The sequence below is a fragment of the Episyrphus balteatus genome, chromosome 1 (assembly GCF_945859705.1).
Source record: "Episyrphus balteatus chromosome 1, idEpiBalt1.1, whole genome shotgun sequence".
NCBI lineage: Eukaryota > Metazoa > Arthropoda > Insecta > Diptera > Syrphidae > Episyrphus > Episyrphus balteatus.
The window spans coordinates 150,307,489-150,332,507 of NC_079134.1; the positions used below are offsets into that span (position 1 = coordinate 150,307,489).

A 25,019-nucleotide genomic window follows, 5' to 3' on the forward strand; every position below is an offset into this window, starting at 1 on the left:
TAATATATTAAAATACTGACATTCTCCCCATACTCCTTTTCTGTTACTGGATAATTCGATTATATTTCAACAAGAATTATCAAATTTTCAGAATTTTCTTTGTAAAAAAAAAAATCGCTTTGCACGAGTTAATTTTCGACACAAACAAAGTTATCAATATGTAAATTAACTTTTCAAACTTTGAAAAATAAACTTCTGTATACATTCCATCCTCTCTCTGCTTGTCACCTCTAAAAATTTGCTAATTAAGATCTGTCGAAAAATTCCCCCAAACTGTGAGTGTTTTTTTTTTTGTATCTTTTAACCAAATAAAATTATCCTTCAAATACCTTTTTCCCTCCCCCCACCCCCACTTTTCCAATTTTCAAAAATAAAACCACTTTTCACCCAAAAAAAAAGTCATTGACCTTTAAAAACAGGGTATACCACCCACCATCCAAACCCATACCCTAGCTTGTCTTTATGTGTTATTTTACCCTAACAATATATACGAGTATAGTCAACAAAACAGAAAAAAAAGCTCCAAAACAACTTCAAACGAATCTATACTCCTCACTTTGTGTAGACTTTGCTTCTATGGAGGGTTGCTTTGCTTATATTGACTGAGGCTGAGCGGGAGGTTAATAGAGTTGTTCGTCGTTTTCATGTTCATCTTCTCAGCACGGCAGCAGTAGCAATATCAACCAGACCAGTAGTAGTGAATAAGAGTTTGTATTGGGGTTATATTAGGCATGTGTCACCCTTCTTGGTTATAATAGGTGAGAGCTCTGGTGTGTGGTTTCAACCAACAACTACACGGACACTCACTTCCACCTGTCGTCGTTAGTGATTAAAATCATCGGCACTGCAGGTTGTCGTTTGTCGCCGCTGTACTCGTAGATGTCCGCGAATTGAAGTTTATTTTTTTTTTTTTTGCAAAATGAAGAATTAATTTTCATTTTCAAAAAAATTAAAAAAAAAAAAATCCTCACAACCCTTTTGTGAGTTGGCTCCAAAATTCATCCCCCAAAAAATGTAATAAAATTGAAATAATTAAGTGAATTTTGTGTCCTTTTGAAACGAATCGTCCTAAAATTTATGAAATTCTTTTGTCACAAAAAAAAAAAAATAATAAAGTTCACAGTGCAAAAAAATTTTAACACGTAGCTGAGTTTATAATATTTTTTGTCTGTCTACGCTTTGTGAATTCTAAAGCAGCCTACTAAATCAAAATAAAAAAAAAAAAAAAAAATACAAATGAAAAACCCCCGCACATGGAAAATTGAATATTTAAGAAAATAAAGAAAATTACCAAGAGAAGTGTCGGAAAAGTGCCAAAATCGTTGAGTCTTTAAAAAAAAAAAATAAATACAAAAAAAAAAAGATAAATATTATGTCGATTCCAACTGGCACTTTGCGTGTGTAAATAAATTTAAATGTTGTGTGCGCGCGGGCTTAAGTGTATACGTGGGAGGCGAAGGCAGTCGTCGTCGTAGTCGTTGTCGTCTTCGACATCGCCGTCGTGAGTGTGTAAACTGCACTGTTTTTTTTTTTTTTTGTCTCAATTTTATTTTATCTCTGCTACTGTTTTTTTTTTTTGCATTTTTTTTGGTTTTATTATCACTTGTCAATTTTATTATGAGTTGAAAAGTGTTTTTCGCGCTTTTTTTTGGTTTTTTATTTTAAATTTATTCATATTCTGTCTGATGCTGTTCTGTGTACATGGATTCAGGATTAATTTGACAGTGATACATGAATGCGCCGACGAAACTATTTGAAATACAAAAAAAAAACAAGGAGAATCATTTTTATTTTTGTTTACTTCTATGAAATGCATTTCTCTGTAGCGAAAAGCTTTTCAATTTTGTTGATATTCTTTGTTGGTATTTTTGGGTTGGTTATTGGTCATTTATTTTCAATATTTTTATAAAAAATATTGAACCATTTAATAGTTTTTATAACAAAAACAGTATTGAAAAGTTTGTTCTGTATGGTTCAATTAAAACTGATGTGAAATATTTGTTACACTTTTTGAAGTTTGGTTTTTGTCAATATTTGTTTTGAAATATAGTCTTGAAGGGAATATATGTAATTGTATACAACAAAGTCAACATAGATCAACGAACCATGTTTTTGGTAGTCACTCGATTTGATGAGAATCAACAAGAACAAACAAAAAACCATCAGTAAATGAGTGCACTCCCAATACAATTGAATTTACTTTGCACTTTTATACTTTTAAAGGTACATTGGCACAAATGTGTTTTGAAGAATTTTTCGAGAGCTTTAATCATTAAAGAAAATCAAAAACTATTTTAAGAAAATTAATCGTTGAACAAGGCTTCGAAAGTTGAAATATTTTCTGACATTAATAAAAAACGTACAAACGTAAATGTTCATTGATTTACCTAATGTTTTTAAGAATGGAACACAATTTTAACAGGAGAATGCAATAATGTGAATTTAAATAAATGGTAACTCTCACTCTCCACTAAAATAATTTTGGGGATTCCTTAGTTTTTTTCAACTGTCGAATTGCAAAAAAAATGTTAAAAAAAAGAAGAAAATCGAACAAAATGTAAATGTAACAAAATTTCTTAAAAGCGTTTCGAAATTCTAAGAGCCGATTTTTCAATCTTCTAATAAACAGTCAGTTAACTGTTTGACGAATAAAGTTATTTAACTCATAAACAATCAGGTAACAAAATTGAATTTTTCAATCAAGAAAAATCTATTCTACAGAATAACAAACAAAAAAAAATGTCAAATTCAAAAATATTAAAAATTAAACGTCATTTTTATCCATAACTGTTTTTGTTTTCTTGTGTTCTCTTGTATTTTTTAAACACATTGGTTTTTAAATTTGTTAAAAAAAAGCATCTTTATAATTTATAATCTCAAAGAAATCCATTTTATCAATATTTTCTAAAATTGGTCTAATAAATGTTTTATTCCTAGGAATAAGCTACATAATATATCTGACTGTTTTGACTGAATTGATCTGGGGAATAAGTACTAACTGACTATTTAACTGACTATTGAAAAATTGGCCCTAAATTGAATAAAATGTTGGGTTCGATTTCTTTAAAAATCTGGGTAATTCCTTAAAAAAGTTTTCTTGAAACGAGTTGAATATACATAATTGACAATTTGTTTATTTACAAGAACTGAATAAAACAGAAAACTAAAAATAATTAACTTTTATGAACATACTCGAGTCATAGAAACAAGATTTTTCGAGTGGATGAAAAACCGTCTCTACGCAATTTAGTGTTTAAAGATTAATTTTTACTTGCGATATAGGTACTACATATCAAGTTACGCATTCGTACAAAAAAAAAAAAGTTGAGATAACATTTTTCCATGACATTACGATGGCAGACAATGCCAAAAAAGTGGGTCCCGGAAGTCCGTCTGTCTTTCTGTCTGTTTGTCAGTCTGTCAGTCTGTCTGTCTGTCAGTCTGTCAGTCTGTCAGTCTGTCAGTCTGTCTGTTTGTATAAGGAGCTACAGCCTGAACGGATGGACCGATTAATGTCAAACTTGGTATGTAGCGTTATTTGGCGACTCTTCAGAGGGGTTTTTGGAATTAATTTTTTTGGACCAAAAATTACGGTACTTGTCATACCGATTTTAGTAAAATTGAAATATCTCGAAAACGGCTCCAACGATTTTGTTTAAAAAATTCAAATGTTAGTTTTAAGCTAAGGTCTATCTTTCAATGAAAAAATTTTTTCAAATCCGATTATCTCCGAAACTGCTTATTCGATTTCAACGAAACTTTTTGTGAAATAGCATTTATATAATTTAAATATAAGCCAAAAATAAAATTTTGAAAAAAAATAATTTTTGGATTTTTAAAAAAATTTTGAAATTTCGAAAACGGTACATTGAATTTTTTTGAAATTTTGTTTTTAGATGTTATTAGTGATTTCTACAGAATGGCATACCAATTTTATTTTAAAACTTTTTTTCCAAAAAATTATTTATACAAAATTTGTTTTTAAAAAACGGCTCTAACGATTTTGAAAATTTTTTTTCTAAAAATGCATCTTAATATATCAATCAAAACTGCATACTTGTTTTAGAGGGCAATTTAATATCAGATTTTATTTTATTTTTGTAAAAAACAAATTTTATTTTATTTTTCCAAATTTCTATATAACAGTCTTAAAAATTTAAGCAACTTTAACTCTAAGAGCAAGTTCTTGCGACCCAGTCGTGCATTTTATTTTTTTTTAAATCTCACCTCACTTGCATTTTTTTTTTTTAGAAATTTTTTTCTAACCTTATATTTATTTTTAAACCATCATAAATCTTGTTGGCAGTAGTTTTCAAATTTTTGAAACGAATCGCTATTGGTTTGACAGCAGATGTCAATATTTATTTTTTTTTGCAAAACATAAGTAAACCTAATTGCATTAAACAAAAAAAAAAAAAAATTTCCTACAAGAATATGTCTTGCGCGTTTGATTATTATAATTTTTCAATTTGTTACAACATTAAGAACAAAAAACAAATTTTTAAAGATTTTCTCGATTTTTGGACCTCAAATATCTATTAAACGGTTAGATAAACGAAAAAAGAAAGAAAGAAAAAAGAAAAAATTTCCTACAAGAATATGTAAAGAAATTTGCAAAAGAGTCGATTTATAAAAAAAATGATTTTTTTTAGTAGAAGCTGATGTAAAAATGGAAAATTGCGAAGCGGATTACCTTCCCATTAATATAAAGAGCTCATATTTGGTGTGTATATTCTAGAAGTGTCTATCGATTTTTCGTTAAATTTTTTTTTGATTTTTTTGACCCACCCTAATGGGACACACATACCTATTGAAGTTTCCTGTCATGGATGTAGTTGATGTGACTGGTGTAGTTTGGTGACAAATAAGCGTCAGAACGAATTGCAAAAAAATACTATCAAAAATATTCATTTTATCAGTGTTACGGGTGTGACAATAGAACGTAACAGGCGTGACATATGAAATTTTATATTGAATTTCTTGTATGAAATAATTTTTTTAAGACTATTTTACAATGACTCAGTTTCATTTTGTTTGTATTCTGTTTGAAACCAGTCAATATCTTATTGAATTTAAGCCGTAGTTTTGGACATTTATAGAATATCCCAGAACTGTTTCAATTGAAAATCATTAAATTTTCTTCTGCTGTAATTTCAATCTATTTCTCAATGAAAACACACCAGTTTCCAAGAATTTACCCTCACTTGTTTCTATGTGTACCTACTCTATTTACCTATTGTAGTTATTAAAACTTTTATCAGTATCTAAACACATTCACTATTAACCGAAAACTATTAAGAATTCTACGAATACACAAATTAGTTTATTTTGTTTATACAAAAAAAAAAAAAAGATTAAATCTCACCAATACTATCAAATTTCTAATTAATATTTGTTATTATTACAAATGCAAGTTTCTAGCTTGTTTCCTACAATAGAAATTTTATCTTATCAAATTATTGTTAGAATTTTATCTTAAATATTCCAAGTTCACCAGGGAGAAAAACGATAACAAAAAAATACAATAAATAACGTATATTTGTAGTTTTTTTTTCCAAAATGTTTATTTTTTTTTTGTAGAAAGACACCATTTGTCACATTTAATTCTTTACCTGACATCTGTCAAATTGAACTTTTCAATAATTTTTCAATGACAATTGTGAACGAAGCTTTAAAATGATAATGGCGCCATATTCACCGGAATATGTTTAGTTTCTATCTACATTTAAAATCTATTTTTATTTCATTTTCTTTGGAGAGAATTTAAACAAAAACTTAATTATTATTAATTAGATATTTTTAGATTTTCTTAATTGTTAAGTGTTTGCCAGTAGGAAAAAGGCAAAAGCAAAAAATTCATACTTTGCGTCACTATTTCCAATCTGTAGGAAACGGTGTTTCTTCTTTATGAATAATCATTGTTTACTTTATCTGTCAAAAATTTAGCGAAAATGTATTGAGTAAAGAAATTTGAATATTTCTCTTTAAATAAGAAGAAGAAAAAGTATTCCTTTTTGCATTTTCTTGAAATCTTACAAATGGCTGTTGTTGATAACGAAAAATATACACAAAGTAATTGTGAATAGATTTGAATACCAATTTTATTATTATTTACTTAGCCTTGACAGTGTGGATTGAATCAACATTTTGAATTTTACTTTTGTTTCAAATTTTATTTGGTGATGCATTTTAAAATATTTAAACCTAAATTGTCAACCGAAATAAATTACAAATTTTTATTATTTGATGATTAATAGTTAAAATTAATTACACCCTAGCCTGAATAATTTACCAAACAAATCACGTTTACTGATAAAATTTAAATATTTCTTAAATGTTCAATGACATCGTTAGCGCAAGTGAAGTTTTTTTTGTAAAATATTTGTAAGTCTGAGGCAAAGTTGTAGACTTGACACATTTGCATTTTTTTTGGTTTGAATGCATATTTAAATAACAAACGGTAGTATAAAGCCGGTGACGACGCATGTCACGGAGGCGCTTGAATATATTATTGACGCATTCAATTTTTGTTTGTTTGGTAAACGTGTTGTTATGCCATTTAAAAAATAAATAATATTTAATCAGTTAGATTGAAACCGTTCAAACATCGATTTGGAATGCAATAATATGAAATATCAATTTGTAGATATAAAGAGTGCTATCGTCTGTCGTGGGTTGATTTTTCTTCATCGTTATTTTGACACTTTTGCACATATTTGTCGGGCTTAAAAAATAGATAGAAACTAAATTTCCGCGTTATGAAATCGGATAACCGCATGCGGTTGACAAAATTTCGAAATATTTATGAAGTATTACTTTGTCATTCTGCTGTTGACAAAATGCTATAGGCACTTGAAAAAAAGGGTTTTAATAAAAGTGTAGATAGAAGATCTTTGTTGTTATAGAAACTCAACTGTTGACTGGCACGGACCTATTGGAGTTTAATGTCATTTACGTACATAGTTGATGTACCCGACAAATAGGCACTAGGGGCAGTTAAAAAAAGATATTCGTTTTAACAACGTTACGGGCGTGACAAAAAACGTTACGGGTGTGACATTATTGTAATTTATTTTGAATTTCTTATATGAAATAATTTTTAAGACTTCACATTGAACGATCAAGTCTTTGATCTTCTATTTTGATAGCTCATCAAGCTATTATCAAAGTCTTAATAAAAATTTTTACGAAGTAATTGCATTTTTTCAAGAACTGAACAGCAAGTTTTATGGGAGATTTTAAGCCTTACCGGCAAGTGTAAGTTGCTAAAATTCTCGCTACGTCCTGTCTAGAGATCAAATAATTTGATTTATTTTATTAGGTGGACCATGATATCTCTTCTTCGATATAAAAAAGTTTGCCAAACAAACTTCACCTTTTATATAATTTGTTTAAGAAGATGAACAAAATTTTGAACTTTATTACTCTAAAAAAAAAATGTTTTTTAATGCTTTTCTAACTGCCAGTACTTCCATTTGAAAAAAAGAAGTAATGTATTTTTTTCTGTTTCTTATAATTCACATCTGGTTCTTTTTATAAAATCCGGTACAAATCGAGTTGTGCTTGAGTTCGAATATAATAGTACCAATCTGGACGACGAAATTGGGTCAAAATCATGAAGGTGGAAAATTTGATGTCCAGGCATTTTTTTTAATCAAAATAACATTTATTTAAGACTTTTTTCTCATTTAGGTACCAATTAAAATAGTAGGCACGCATCTAGGAATATATTTGTTTTGGTTAGAAATTTTTCCATTTCGTTTTTATTGCATCTAATATACCCAAAAAAAAGCGTTGCCGGACATGTCCATAACTATAAAAAAAATTACTTATATGGCCTTAGTGTTTCGGACGTGCATATAAGCATTTTTTTTTAGAAATTAGTCTCTGAACCAAGAAATAAAGTTATATTTGATTTATTTAAGACATTGATACTATTTCTAGAGACCCCTAAAGTCGTTTTGAAGGGAACACAACCATTTCGAGGGCAAGAGTACGTTAACTAAGGCGGTGAAAAAAATAACGGAATTTTGTAGAACTGTCAAATACAAGCATTTTTCACTATGGGATTTTTCACTATCTCCCCCCGTTTAGGCGGGAGGGGAAATTTTCTAAAATATGACAAAAAATAAAAAAAAAATTATTAAAAAACAACGGCAACACTTACAGTTATGAATGATACCTTTTTCAAAAGCCAAAACTCTACACTTAATTCTAATTTTTAAATCAAGTTATTTCAATCAGTGGTTTTCGAAATAATCGATTTCAAAGTCAAAATTTGTAAAAAAAAAAAATATTGAAAAAACACATTGAATACAATTTTTTTCATGACTGTGACATTAAATATGAAATTTATAGATATAATAAGCTGCCTTAATTAATTTCTAATCAAAAACTGAAAATCATATGCTTCTATGCCTTCTACTTTTTGAGAAAATTAAAAATAAGGAAATTACCTTTTCATCAGATTTTCATTTTCTTGCCTATTTTCGCCAATATTAACAGCTTTTTAACTTTAAAGTATCATGCCTGGCCCGATTTGTTGGCTCTTTAAACTCCCTTTTGTATACTCTGTCCCGCTCAGACAACTTCGTTGCTTCGCTTAGGCCATTAAATTGGTCCTAAGAATCTCGCAATATTTTTAAACAGAATACTTAAAAATAAATAAAAATGGTAGAAGCATTAAGCTCAAGGCGTATCAAAGTGAGATTTGTACAGATGACTGTACAAAAAACCAAATAAGAAAAATTTCTATTGCAACCAGTTTAAAAAATATTAGCTTTTTTTCGTTCAGTGTATTTTAAATTTCATCATCTTACTTTTTCGTTCACCACAACCACGAATGAATGAATTTTTTTTAATTTCTTTTTTTTAATAATTTTCTACCAATAATTGACTAAAACCATAAGCACTTAAAAAAATTTATAGCTGTTGCACTTTTTCTTTGAAAAAATATTGAAATTCGTTTATTGATTAGTCATATTTTACAATAATTCTTCTAATACATTACCATAAAAAAAATGTGGCTATAAAAAAGTAGTTTAACTTTTTTTTAATGCAATCCCCTTTGGACGCGCATTTTTTTAAAAAAGTTGGCCACCTACATTCCTATAGAATTTTTTTTTATACCACAAGTGTTTAAAATTTTTCATAAAATATTTTTTTTTTTACATTTTGCATCGAAAAACGAATTTCAATATTTTTTCAAAGAAAAAGTGCAACAGCTATAAAATTTTTTAAGTGCTTATGGTTTTAGTCAATTATTGTAGAAAATTCTAAAAAATTAAATAATTCATTCATTCGTGGTTGTGGTGAACGAAAAAGTACGATGATGAAATTTAAAATACACTGAAGGAAAAAAAGCTAATATTTACTAAACTGGTTGCGATAGAAATTTTTTTCTATTTCGTTTTTGTACAGTCATAAGTTTAGCTATCAGCCATTTCAGGCTTATCCGTTTTTTACCGGACACCCTGTATAAGAATTTCTATTGAATAAATATTTAGCACTTAAGAACACATTAGCTTAAAAAAAAACTTAAATAAAATTTCATATTGTGATTTCAAAAAATCACTGTTTTAAAGTTGACAAACCTCTATAAAGTCCAGTAAAGTCCACATTCACATATACACATCAACTTGAAACTTGATCTACTAAAATAATTGACCAATAACTCAACCATATACCTCAAATTCAGCAAAACTAACACAAAAAGGAAACGCAATTGAAAACAACTTCGTTTCAACTCCATTGGAACAACATGAAAGAAATGAAGTCAGGTTTATATAACTGCGCATCCAATCTACCATGTCCAAGTCCATATAGATAGGAAGAAGTTGTCTTTTATACGTCTTCCTTTTTGTTTTTCAATGATTAATTACTTCCCTGTCTTCAAATATACCCATAAATAAAGTTAACTTAACTGCGTGCAAATAAAAAAAAAAAAATAAAAAACAATGAACAAGTTGCGCTTGAACTTGTAGTGAAAAATTTTGCAAGTGCATGTGGATGACCTTCATCAACACCATTGCATTCGACGGAAACCAAGGAGACCAGCCATCATACTGTTATAACGTTCGTTCGCGCGCGCATTCTTAATGCTTGAATTCACGTATACACTTAATTGGAATTTCCCGGTTATTTTTTTACTTTATCTTCTTTGTTTTCAGTTTTAACATTACCGGCGTGTTACAATTTTTAATATAGGTACAACAAAATACCATTACGTTCATTACGTTTTTACTATTAAGTCCACACATGAAGAATTCGCCGCCGGTTTGGTGGCGTGTATTTGATTTTTTTTGTTCACCTCAAAAACAACCACCTCCACCACCAACAACAACAACAACAAATTCATCATCATCATCACAAAAACAACAAATTCCAAAATATAATTATCAATTTAAACCTACTGAAATGGAATTGCATCGCTCAAAATCGACAAAATCATTACGTTTACGTAAATTGTCTAGAGGTTCGGTTAAGACCCTGCGTCGCGGTACTGTTTGCGTCACTGTTAGTACACATGCCTCATCGATATTTTATGCTGAGGTAAATACAAAATAGATAAAAAGGTTCTTTATGTTTTTTGTGTATTGTGTCGTCTTGTTCCCTAATTTCCTTAATTTATGTAATCTTTTTTTTGTTAAGAACAGAAGAAAAACAATTGAATTATATTTTTTTAAGGTAATTTTCTTTTCTTCAAAAGCATTCACAATCTATTTTTATGTTTCCATTGTGAATGATTAGAGGTGTTTTCTTTGTGTTTTTGAGGAGGCCGCTTATCGAGGAGGAGTCACCTGTGAACTGAATGAGTCATTTAATAATATTGTTTGTGTACAAAGTATCGATATCAAGTGTATGAGTACCAGAGAGTTTGTCATTGAGAATTTGTAGGGCTTGTTTGTATTTTTTTTTATTTTTGTTCAAGGTGTCATTTAGTAGTCATGAGAAAAAAACTTCGGAAGGAAGTGGCTTTTTTCATTTCTAAAAAAGAAACATCCTCACAGACAATGAGTACATTGAAGGGCTTTTGCTGTTCCCAATAAAGATTGATATGTACACTTATTTAATTCTTCGAAGGTAAAAGACAATGGATCTTGATTAATTTCTTTTTGTGTCCATTGTTTTTGTCGTTATGAAAATTGTTCGCTAATTCAAATGTCATCTGTCAATAGTTGTCTTTCAGTCAATTTATTAGTGTACTAAACTCCATTCAAGCGTAATAAACGAACACACCCTGATATTGATCAGTCATCATAAATGTAAATGCCTGAAATTTATTAACCTGAAATCAAAGAAAACAAAATTTATTTCCTTCATATTAATCTGTCCAATTATTATGAGATTTTTGTTTTTTTCTATTCATAACTTAATCAAATTCAATTATACAGTTGATTGAGTTTTGAAAGAGAAAGAAAATTTGTAACAATCTGTCACCAAGTTGAATTGGAATATGATCGATATTTAATTGATTCCGGTTTTTATTTAAATTTAGGTTAAAAACCATTTTTTCCATTTTTTCAAATGTTAATATCGTGACGTTTTGTACACAGAGATAAAAAAAAGATGAAAATCTTCTTATTTGTATGACCATTTAGAAATCCGCTTAATTTAAGGAGATTTTTTTTCTCCGTGTAGGGCATCCATATAAGCGTACGAATGAGTTTCGTTAAATTTTGGTGTGTACCAAATTTCTTTTAAATTTTCAAATTCGATGTCAATTACTATAGTGGCAAGACTTGCTGCTGAAATGCGCAGTAAACTCATAAACAGATAATAATTGTAACACGTTTTTAACGTGAGACAAAAGACGAACTGCAATTGTTTTATTTTGTTTATAAAAATTTTAAAATTAAATCAATTTGAATCTTAGTGTTTCATCATTTTAAAAAAGTGTACATTAATGATTGACTTTATGTAGGTACTATGAATTTACTGATAAAACTACTTCTTATCAGTAATTTCCCTCATTGTTAGAAAAAAAAAAACAAAATGTGCAAATCAATGTCTAATGAATCACTGACTTATTAAAAATGATCTGATACCATAGACAGAGTGTTTAGAGAAACATTTTCAAAATTGATAACAGTTACATAACAAATGCATCATCGAAAGCAATAACAAACTTGAGATCATCATCTACAAAAGTATAAAAGATAAGGATTTTTCTAAATGTACAGAAACAAAAGTTTTAAATTTTCTATTTCTCTTAGAAAACATATATGATTTAGAAAATTTCTCGTTGGCTCAACGGATTTTAATTTATTTTTTTTTTATCACAGCTCTTAGTCAGCCTTGTATAATAACTATCAATGTATACCATCACCTAAAAAATGAAATAATCAAAATAGCCCAGTCATGAAACAAAAAAATCACTTTAGGTCCCACAAAATTGCATCGGAGCGATTTTTTTGGGTGCTGTTAGGATTTATATCAGTAGTACCAGTTTTGCAGCTACGAAACATTTGCACTAATTATTTTTTACATTTTTTGTTTCACTTTTTCCGAAAAGTGTATATTATGGAAAAAGTCACTAAAGAAAATAAAATTTGTTATAATTTCAGCTCAACCGTAGTTCTAATAGCCCATAACTTCTTAAAATATACATCACTCCAAAATTTGAATATTTTTCCGACAAAGTAGTATTGGGTCAAGCTACTGAATACAAAGTGAATTTTTTTTTGAGCACGAAAATTAAGACAAAAATTGGCTAAAGGCTTTTGAAGTTAAATGGAAACAGTAGAGATATTTTTGTATACAAATTTGTTTAAACTTAGTTAGGAAAAACATTTTAAACGATTTCAACCCAGTCAGGATTTTGGACATTTGGATATCTACAAAACTAACAAGTTTCGTTTAACCCCTAATCAGGTGGTAGTTCTGTGTGAAATTTCGGTATTTCTCTATTAGTGATCGGGTCAAAATTCTGGCTTCAAAATTCTGCTTTTCAAAATTCTGCTTTTTTTAACGAAAATTCTGCTTTTTTTCTATTCTGCTTTTCAAAATTCTGCTTTTCAAAATTCTGCCAGCATTATACTTGAACCAAAATTTTCTGCCAATTCTGGTTTTTACTTGCGATATAGGTACTATTATAGGGCAAGTTTAGGATTCGTAAAAAAAATCGAACTCGAGATAACAATTTTACTTGACATTACGATGATGGAGAATGCCAAAAAAGTGGGTTCGGCAATTCTGTCTGTCTGTCTGTCTGTAAGAACCTCGAGCTACAGCCTAAACTACTGAAGCGATTTTCTTCAAACTTGGTAGTTAACAGTTTTGGGTGATTCCCTAGAGGAGAAATTGAATTTTTTTTTAAGGACCAAAACTAACGGTACCTGTCATATAACGGAAACAGAAAAGTTGATTTATTTCAAAAACGGCTCTAACGATTTTGATTAAAATTTTTATGCTTACTGTTATTGATAAGAGCCGCCTTTGATAATACAAAAAATATTTTTTGTACCGTTATTAACGGTACCTGCCATAGAACGGTTTTTTGGATTTATGAATTTCTCATAAACGACAAAACAGATTTCGACCAAATTTTTAATACAGAAACGTTTAAACAATCATTATTTAAAAAAATTTTTAATTTTTCAAAAAACACATTTTTGGACTTTTAAAAAATATTTCAAAATTTTTTTTTGAAAAATCAATTTTTTGGAAACGGGTTGGTGAAAAATTTTGAAATTTCGTTTTTATGTGTAAATTAGTTATTTATTCAAAATTGCATATCAATTTTTTTTTTGACAAATGTTAGGAAATTTTAATATATAAAAAATTAATTTTTTAAAAAACGGCTGTAACGATTTTCGAAATTTTTTTTATAAAAATTCCTTTTTATACTAGAAATAAAATGGCATACTTAGTTTTTTGTAAAAGAGCATTTAAAACGGTATTTAATTATTTATAAAAATAGATTTTATTTTTTGCACCACTAACGAAATTCAGTGAAAATATCAAATTTTAATTTTTCCCTTATTTTGTTCAATTGAAAACTTTAACATTAGAGTAACTTTTACCATAAGAGCAAGTACGTGCGACCCCAGTCGTGCAATTTATTTTTATAGCATAATGTAATGTAATGTAATTCAACATTGGTACTTTCCTAAATTTTTTTGTTTAAGTGTCGCAAATATTTTTTAAAATGCATAGACTGACTTTCTTTCAAATAAAATCTATAACTTATTTTAACCGATGTTGTTTGATACAAGATATTCCTTTTCTTATTCAAATTTTTGAATTATTCATCTTTATTTGACAAATTAAAAAATTTTGAATTATTTTCGGAAATGTTTAGTATTAAAAACCTTTTCTTAATATTTTCAAACTTATTCATTTATAAAACAAAAATTAATATGCATTATTGCAAATTATGTAGGTAAGTAAGCAAATAAGCAGATAATTTTTCAAGAAGATGATTTTACAGAATTTTGCAAAAAATTAAAAAAGGGTTTGGAAAATGTTAAAAAGCGCGCGCTTTTTAACATTTTCCAAACCCTTTTTTAATTTTTTGCAGAATTTTGTAAAACAGAATTATGAAAAGCAGAATTTTGAAAAACAGAATTTTGAAAAACAGAAATTTGAAAAACAGAATTTTGTAAAGCAGAATTTTGACAAAAGAATTTTGACCCCGGCAGAATTTAGACCCCAACCCCTCTATTACTTTGAAATTGTTTGACTTAACTGTTAACGAGCTAGAGTTTTTTTTTTAAGTTTTTCTATGGAAAAGAAATTGTTACACATATGCCAGAGTGACCTTTAATCAAGTCGCTTTATAACTTAAAAAAAACTTGATACAGATATGTAGAGTAGATCCAATACTAATATTTGCAATTGTTTAAAGCCTAAATTCGTTTGTATTGCTACTTACTTTCCAAAATTTTCCCGTTTGACCGTGATTAAGTGACAGCTCTGTGATTCATTTTATTTAGGTACTCTCAAGTTGATTATTTTCGGAAATATGGGGCGTAAAACCGCAAATAAAATATTAAACGATAAAGATTATACATTTTGAAAAAAAAAAATTAAGTTTTTAACGATGGCCATTTTGAAAAATAAAATTATCTAAAAGAAAAATAAATTCTTGAAAAGTTATAGAAATAGAGAGTCATTTAAGGTACATGTTTTTAAAATATTCACCGATAAAAATTGGAAAAATTGTCCTGCTCGCACGATATTTCGTTTCTACAAAAATTATTTTGACCAAAAATCCTACAAAAACGTCAAGTTATCCACGCAGGAATTTGTATATTCGAGAACCATTTCAAGCATCGATTTTATTTTTCTAGTATATTTTATTTATTTTAATGGAAGCCTTTTTTTCAGCAGACTTCATTTTTCTACAAAAAAAAACTTAACTTTTAAGTGTTATGTTATTTACGACATTTGATTTAGATACTGACTGATAGTTAGTCATAATAAAATACTTTAATTTGCATCTATCCCCCAAAAAAATTTGTAAGACCGCAATTTCAAATATAATTGCTCCTTAAAAAAATATTTGTTATAATTAATATTCTAAACCCCAATTTATAATTATTTTCTTATGTTGTTTATTTACAGGGCGATTACATAAAACATCCAGTTCTCTATGAACTTAGCCATAAATATGGATTCACAGATAATTTGCCAGAAAGTGCCCTTCCAAATCGTTTGGAAGAAATCAAAGAAGCCATTCGGCGTGAGATTCGCAAAGAACTCAAAATTAAAGAAGGCGCCGAAAAGCTACGTGAAGTGGCTACGGATAGACGTTCCTTAAATGATGTTGCATCGATTGTTAAAAAGAGTAATAGCAAATTGGCTGAGTTGAAATCGGAATTACAAGAATTGGAAAGTCAAATATTATTAACACAAGGCAATACTGTCACGAGTAATGGACGTGGTAAGTCTTAAAAAAACTTCTTTTTTAAATTTATTTAAATGAAAAGTTTGTGTTTTTTTTTGACAGTTGAGGGTAAAAGTGAGGCATCTTTTTCATAATAATCTTTTTTGATATAAAATTTCATAACCAAAAACGACTTTGATTGATCAGCTTCCTCTTTGACACATAACTTTTTTTTTGACAGATGTGTTTGCTGGCGCTGCTATCATATTCACAGACTGATCATATGACAGTTGGGGTTACCTAACATCTGCATTACACTTCCCTGTATCTTAAATCATTTTAATCTGTCACACAATTTTATTATTTCGTGTGAGATTCAATTTCCCGTGTGATGTATTTGCTCTGCTGCAAATGAAAACTAATTAATCAAAAGCCACAAGAAGTTTTAAAACAAAATAAAACACACACGGGATAAAGCAATTATTTACAAAAAAAAACCTCTTATGTCATTTCTGGTACTCATATTTCGACATGACAAAGAGTACTGCGGCGCCTGTAGCGCCGCCACCCATCAAAACTCTCAACTCTTATACTAATTTTCATAATTATGACATAATGGTTTAAACAAATGAAGAAAAATACCGTCGTCAGTCAGTGATACCCGCTTCTACACACACACACACACACTCGCAACACACAAGATAAACAATTGAAATTGATATCTTTGGGCAGTGTATAATGTGTGGCGAGACTTATGTAATCAAATGCAGTCGCAGAGACTTTGTACTGTGCAAAAAAATTGCAACTCTCTAGACTTGCAACAGTTTATTGCCCTAGATAAGGTTTTGTGTTTGTTTTATTGCAGCTTCCCTGCCCTGCAACTGTCATGTGGCGGTACCACAATAAACATAGACCAAACATTTTTTTCTTACAGAGAATTTACAATATGGCGCACATTTTTGACAGCACGAAGGGAAAACAAAAACTCCCATCGTTGTTGTCTCATTCCAACCAATTAAATTGCATGCAATTTATTTTTTCTTTTTGTAAATTTTTCTCACCTCTGTCGTTGTGATGTTTCACCACGTTAACGATGTGTCATGTCGTGGTTGTAGATAGAGACGGACAATTTTGGGAAAATTGAATTTCAAAGTTTTACACGACCATAAAATGTGATTTATGTGACACCGTACAATTTTTTACGCTACTGCTGCAATGCTGATGTCGACGCCAGTGTGCATACGTACACAAAGTCTGCAGACACAGAGTGAGAGTGAATTAAATTTATTTAATTCATTAAAAAATGTTTGACATTTGTCGATTGAGCTCATATATGAATAAACACTTGAATGGGTTTTTCATTGGTGACGCGACCAAAGCGACGACCAACGATCGACGTATAGAAGCATGAAATGTTGAAGGTAGTAGGAACACAAAGGTACTTTGACAGTTTGTATATTGTAGGTACTTCCAGTTCACCGCATCGCAATTTGGCTTTTAACGAGCCAGCAGAGAGAGAGACAGAAATTTAATTTACACTAAAAGCTTTATTTATGCATAAAATGTTGTGAATATTTGACAGTAGCTATACCAACCAAATAGCTCTATACTTCAACTGTCAATAGGTATACAATGTACAGTGTGTCAAAGTTTGTTTATATTGTTTGTTGATGCATAAAGCATGATGCGTTTTCACCATAAGAACGCATATAAATATAAATCAATTTTGTGAGAATACAAAAATAACAATATTGCTGTGTAGTTTGCACATTTTATTATTATTGAATAGAATATTGAATATAAATTTTTTGGGTTTTGCCAATTGACTTTTTGGTGTCTCGACCTACAAATTGATGATTTATTAAATGTTCAATTGAAATCGTGTTTATAGAAAAATGAGCAATAATTTTTTTTTTGTCTAAATAGTTAGACATTAAATTGACGAGATATTCATGATCTATGATGACAGCAGCTGCTGGTATGGAGTAGATTTTTAATTTCAAGAATTACAAATGTATTTTTTTTTTTGTGGGCTGTGAACTGTGTCATTCGTGTTTTATTGAAAAACAATAAAATGTCTGTAAATCACATAATTCTTGAATGTTTTGGGTCACACCATAATAAAAAAAATTTACAAAGTAGGAGACTGTTTGTTCAAAAGTAAATTTCACTTCAAATATAGTTATTTGAATGAGTCATAAAAAAAATTTTGGTGAAAGGGTGTTTTTTTTCGAAGAGACAGTAAAATCTGCAATTGGTCCCAAAAAGCCAATGATTCATTTTATTTATGGTTTTGATGACAAATTAAACATTTATAGATAGGTTCTTACACGTTTTACGCGAATCATTGGCTTTTTGGGACCAATTGCAGATTTTACTGTCTCTTCGTAAAAAACACCCTTTCACCAAAATTTTTTGTATGAAAACTCTTTATTTCTTGCTTTGTATCCCAAAATCAATGTTTTTACCAAATTTCATTAGGGTGACCCATCATTTTTGTTTTTACAAAAAAAAAAAACACCCTTTTAACCATGATATTTTTATAGACACTTTAGATTCTTGTTTCTAATCTTAAAAGTAACATAATTACAAAATTTCAATAGGGTACAACTAACATTACTTTTTCAAATATACCCATATTTTCTTTACTTAAAAAAAAACACCCTTTCTCATAAAAAAAAATTTATAGACTTACATTATTCGTAATTCCCATGGGTAAGAGAACATATTTAATGAATTTTGTAAGGGCACCATTCATACCATTGATTTTATCGGACTTATCGCGGATTTTTCCCTATTTCCCAAAAAAAAAAAACACCCTTTAACCTAAAATATTTGTATAGCCTGTTCGGATTCTTGGTTTCTGTTATAAATGAAACATTTTTACCAATTTTCATTGGTGTAACAATTGTTTCCTAGTTTTTGTGGTACTAATACCGAATTTCATCATTACTTAGAAAAAAAACACCCTTTCAATCGAGATAATTTTTTATTTTTTATAGATTCTTAATTCTTATACCAACCAAAACATTTACACCAATTTTTAAAAATTAATAAAATTCAACTTAACCCATCAAAAAAACACCCTTTCACCAAAAATAATTTTAAGAACTTTATGAATCCTTTGTCCCTGCTTTATATAAAACCTTCATCCCGAATTTTATCAGTGTAGCATGTTTTTCACATGGGTTTCGGTTATATTTTACTTGTTGAAGTAAAAAAATAAGCACCCTTGTTTTTAATAGGCAATAACTTTTCTTAGAGCAATCGTATTGATTTTATTTTTATGTCATTAGATTTAGCATAAAAAAATACCTTGAAAACATGTGTCATATGATGATATTTGACAAACAATTTTTTTCAGTATATTTTTGACCTTCACCTCCTCCCTCTTGTCCACGAAAAAACACCCTTCCACCCAATATTTTTTTTTATAGACTTTTTTTGTACTTGGTTCTTATTCCAAAAGCAAACTTTTTGCCAAGTTTCATGAGTGTAACAATTTTTTTTTTTAAATGCCGATTTTACCTATTTTACTATAAAGATTTTTCATGTTTTAATGAAAACAAATTTTTTTGACTTTTATTTTCAAATTGTTTACTGCTTAAAATCCTTTTCGAGAAAATCATAACATACCGATTAGAAAAGTGGTTACCCAAGCCTACTTTTCTTCTTTCAAAATGTTCAAATTGTTTTTAGGAGCAAACCCAAAAAATTCTATAAAGATCGATGAAATCGTTTTTAAGAAATTAAAATTTAAAGTAAGGCAATTTCTACAATTGATTGCAAGAAAAAAAAAAACCTTTAAAATTCAATCGAAATTGATGAAGGCGTTCATTTCTTGAGTTGAGAAGACAGACTTTCGTTTCTTAAAATTGACAGTTTATTGAATTCGATAACATTAAGCATAAGTACCTACAGCTATAAAATTAGGTAAATTAGGTACTCTAATTTTGCCTATGCTACAAATCCCAAAATTTGCTGTGGGTTCTAGGTCCAGATAAAAGTTATCGATTACAAAAAAAAAAAACTTCCAAATCAATTTTTCATCTATTTTAATATTTGTTTCATCATTCAAAAAATTCAATAGGTGTAAATTTTTGAAACACGATATTTCTACTGTCACGGGTGGGACGAAAAACGGATCGATTTTGAGGTAAAGTATTTGCTTAAAGAATCTCAGAAGGTAAGTATTTGCTTAAAGAATCTCAGAAAATTAATTTCAAAATTTAAATCGAATCCCTTGTCTCAGTACACAAAACATGCATATACAAAATTGATTTTTATATAAAGAATGCCACAGGTGGTATAACCTATTGTCACGGGTGTTAGGTACACATGTAAACGGCTCTGCAAGAAGAAATGACAATTTTTAACAAAACTTTAAAACCAATAATGGCAATACTTCAAAAACCATTTTCTTTGATTTAAAAGAGTATGTTAAAAAAACAAAACACACAAACAATTTTTATATTTCTCCCTTCAAATTTGTGTACGCAATTTATAAATATTTTTATGGAATAATTAGTTGTCACAATGCGCGATCCATTTTTGTAAACATATTATTGTTGATGCAAATTTTTTTTTGACATTTGACGTTTCAAACACGCCTCATGATTGACAGGTGTTCATTAGCCAGCGTATAACATGACCGCATGCACAACATGTAAATTGCATTTTGCATGTATCATAATCTAAACTTGTTGTTCTTAGGTGACAAGCTGTCTATAAGTTCTTCAATCTTGGAAACATTAAAAAAGTGAGAATTACGCTAGTTAGTTTTGAGATATTAAATTTAACCTCAAGAAGAAAAAAAGATATCGAAAACTCATAAGTTGTCAAACAATCGAAAACTTAAAAATCGATTAAAATGTTCATATTGTGGTCATAACAAAAATCACAATACATCTTTTGTTATTTTTAAAATTGTATTTATTTTTATTTAATTTTTTTTTTTTTATAAAAATAAATCTTCTCTCTGCACATGCATAAGCTTTTCCTTTCTTTCACCATACACATGCTCAAGCTCAACAGATGCATCTATCGATATAAAAAAAAAACTATATAAAATAACATATTTCAATCGATTGACAGATTGTATAGAGGAGGTTCATTGGACAAAAATAGCCAGTTAAACCAGTAGCATCATCATAAATAAAAAAAAATAAATAAAAAATAAAAAAGACTTGTGTTGCTATATGAAGTAGACAATATTCAACCTCTTTTGTTTCCCCTTTTTATACAAAGACTTAACAACAACAACAACAAAATGCAATCATAAATCTAGACACAATATTTGTATCGATATATCCACTTGTGCGGTTCGAAAATAAACTCGGTATCTATGTAAAAAAGGGAAGGTTTTTTTTTTAATTTTTTTTTTTAATATTATCGAATCGATATTATTTATTTGATTGGCAATTATGCGTGATCAGTCGATGATATAGCACAATATACAATGGCGATGACGGAGGGTGGTGTTATCGTGTTCGATATTAAGCTCATGTATACATTTGTTATATCTAATGAAGACTACAATCGCGTATATTATCGCAGACATGTGTTGAAATTAAATGCTCAAATCGACCAGAAATTAATTTCCCTTCTGTTTTATTATATGCACTTAAGGAAAATATGGGATGATTTTGAGATTTGAAGAAAAAATTTTCTAAGATGAATCCAAACATCGTTAACACTCAAATTCTTAAAAACCCATAGTCCCAAAAATACTGGAATACTGCAAACGCGAAATACAGAAAATTCGAGCATGAAAAATCAAACATTAATGAGAACAATTAAAATCCCACAAAAACGATTTTCAAAAAAAAAAACCAACACAATCGAAAAGGCCAAAATCTGAAAATCCAAAAACCAGAAAAATCAGAAATCCAGCGAAATTTGGAAAATCACAAAATTCTAAATATACCTTACTTTTTCCAAAAATTCATAAAATCCGTAGCTCAAAATAAAATCTCGATATCTGAAAGTAGAAGCAAGAATTAAATTCCGAAACACTAAAATCTCGATATTCATATTTTGAAAAAATTATATAAAAATTTGAAAAATTATGGCAAATTTTGAAAAATTTTGCAAAATTTTAAAAAATCATCCAAAATTTTGAAAATTTATGCAAAATTTGGGAGAATCATACAAAATTTGGGAAAATTTGAAAAAAAAATCTTAGAATTTGGAAAACATATACAAAATTTTGAAAAAATATGCAAAACAAAAAAAATCATGGAATGTTTAAAAAATATGCAAAATTTTGAAAAAATTATATAAAATTTTGAAAAAATTCATAGAATTTGGAAAAACTATGGAAAATTTGGAAAAAAATATATATCTATAGTCTAAATTTTGAATTTTGCAAAATGTTTAATTTTTAGTTCAATTATGGTTTATCAAGATTTTTGGTTTCAGGATTTTGTGTTTTTGAAATGTTCACTTTTCGAGATTTATGATTTTTGAAATTTAGGTTTTTTTTTTGTATTCTGTACTTTAGAAATTTGTGTGTGAGAGAACAAATCATAACAATAAAAAAAAATATGTAGTTAGTAACATTTATCTTTTTGAAATTTAATTCCATCACGTGGTTTTCAGTTTTCTAAAATTTAGATTTTCGTGGTTTTAAGTGTTCAGGATTATGGATTTTTTGATTTAAAATTTCTCTCGATTTTTGGGTTTGGGTTTAAGTTTTAAATGTTTTCGAGAATTTGTGATTTTTCAGTTTTTTGTTAACTGTTGCATTTTAGAATTATTGAATTTTGAGTTTTATTTATGGGTTTGTGGCAGGTATCATCAGATTTGAAATTTCTATGAAAACATTTTAATACATATTACAACACCCTTTTGTAATTTTATTTATTTGAATTTCTATTTCATTCAGTGTAGTCCCTGGTTAATATGAGGTCATTATTTGAATTTATCAAAACTGTGTATGGGTTAAAAAGCCAGACGGGAGTAATTTTTCAAACACAAAATAAAAAAAGCAAAAAAAAAGAAAAAACAAATTATGATGATAATTTTATTGTGTTTATCATTTTTGATGGGTAATGACTTTGGAATTCACAGACTGAAGCTATACATAACTGTTTCCATTGCGTTGAATTGTTTTTCAGTTTTTTTTTTAACCAGACGTCTGTCGTCATTGTGTCTCATGTGTTCGATGGTACATGAAATTGAAAGATATCTTTTAGCTTCATCAGATAGGCATTTTATGTTTTTTATTTTTTAGAAATCAAAATATGAAATCATTTTAATTGAATTGTTGTTTGAAATAATGTAGACAGAGATTATTTTTCAAACGAAAAGATTCTTTAAAAAAAAATTAATTGGAACAATCTGCTGTGTTTTTTTTTCAATAAATTTAATAACATAAACAACTTTAAAATGGGTTCGCCGAAACAAATAATTGAAAGACATTCTTATAGGCTAGTGAATAGAAATTGAAGTGGGGAAAATAATAACTTTTGAAGGTTTTACTAATTTTATTGCTTAATTCTCATTCAGGTGGTTCAAGTCAATTTGTCAATTGTTAAAGATAGATAATTTTAAACAGTTCTTTTTCTTGTTAATATTAAAAAAATTTAATTCGAGATGATTGCATTGATTTTTATATTCATAAAATGTTGCCTTTACATAAAAGAATTATTTGGTATAATTTGTTTGTACATTGTGAGGGAAATACACGAGAAACAATGCATTGAGCTGTAGTTTTTGTAGTTTTCAATAGTTCTGTAATAACTGACTGTGAATTATATTTCTACAAACAAATAGAATGAGCATATACATTTTTATGTTATTTGAACAAATTTGCAGCAAGTTGCTTCAAATTTAATAAATTAGTTGATGCGTATTAAAAAATCAAGGAATGCTATATTTTTTCAATGGATAATATTGTGTCCATAACTGCAGGTGTGACACTTTAAACTGAATTATAAGTCCATTATAATATACCAATAGAATTCAACCTGAATAATATAATCTATAAACGGCTGATTTTTCTTTTCATAATTATCTGAAAATTAACTTAGTTTTAATTTCAAATTAAGTCGCGTTACGGGTGTGACCAGTGTAACTTTGTACAATTACTTCTTTTCCAAATATACAATTTCACAACGAAAATCAAAACAATAAAAAAAAACAATTAAATGTATTGGTTTTTAAAATATTTAGGGTGCGACAAAAGAAAATGTTTCGGGTGTGACACATGATATGTTGGCTTGGTATTTTCATTTAAAGTTTAAATTTGAACACAAAAATGAGAAAAGATGATAAACGTACGTAGTTTAAATTTGAACACAAAAATGAGAAAAGATGATACCTTTTTAGAAAATGGTTGAACATTTTTTAACCAATTGAATCATTAAGTCACGTTACGGGTGTGACATGTGTAACTTTGTTACTTCTTTTTCAAATATACAATTTCACAAAGAGAACCAAAAACAATAAAAAACACAATTAAATGTATTGGATTAAAAAATATTAAGGTTGTGACAAAAGAAAATGTTTCGGGTGTGACACATGATATTTTGACTTGATATTTTCATTTAAAGTTCAAATTTGAACACAAAAATGAGAAAAGATGATAAACGTACCTTTTTAGAAAATGGTTTAAAAATGTTTAACCAATTGAATCATTAAGTCACGTTACGGGTGTGACATGTGTAACTTTGTTACTTTCATTCCAAATATACAATTTCACAACGAAAACCAAAAACAATAAAAAACAATTAAATGTATTGGTTTAAAAAATATTTAGGGTGCGACAAAAGAAAATGTTTCGGGCGTGACTTTTGATATTTTGGCTTCATATTTTCATTTGAAATTGAAATTTGAATACAAAAAATACGAAAAGATGATAGATATATAAATTTAATCCACTTTTACTAACCGATTTCAAAACTACGTTCGTTTCAATTGTTTCAAAAACAAAAATCTACTGTTTAACAGTAAAAATCATGACCTATCCACATCCCATCTCTTTTTTTCTTCACACAATAAATTTTATTTTTTATGATGAGCTTTGCTGCAGCAGTGTTTCCCATAGCATTAAGTCAACTAAATTCTTTTAATTTATTCAGCTTAGATAACAAAGAAGCTCAGAGATTGAAATGTTTTACAGCTCATAAAGTCTTGTCATGCGAAAGTGAACTAAAAAAAAAAAGTGTAACGACTCCCTTACGAACTG

General features: G+C 28.5%; 1 protein-coding gene across 11 annotated transcripts in view; it reads left to right on the top strand.

The window, feature by feature from the left end:
* LOC129905297 (serine/threonine-protein kinase N) overlaps nucleotides 1-25,019 on the top strand; it is a 214,847-nt gene that overhangs the window by 122,206 nt on the left and 67,622 nt on the right. For 3 of the 11 annotated variants that reach the window (XM_055980737.1, XM_055980742.1, XM_055980743.1), the window contains exons 1-3: nucleotides 497-1,014; nucleotides 10,170-10,551; nucleotides 15,568-15,886. In XM_055980737.1, coding sequence (XP_055836712.1) covers nucleotides 10,258-10,551; nucleotides 15,568-15,886 — 613 coding nt within the window. In that variant the 5' untranslated portion in view covers nucleotides 497-1,014; nucleotides 10,170-10,257. Of the gene's footprint in view, nucleotides 1-492; nucleotides 1,015-10,030; nucleotides 10,112-10,169; nucleotides 10,552-15,567; nucleotides 15,887-25,019 lie in introns of those variants that run through there. The other 8 variants (XM_055980746.1, XM_055980745.1, XM_055980740.1 and 5 more) reach the window with 7 other exon arrangements.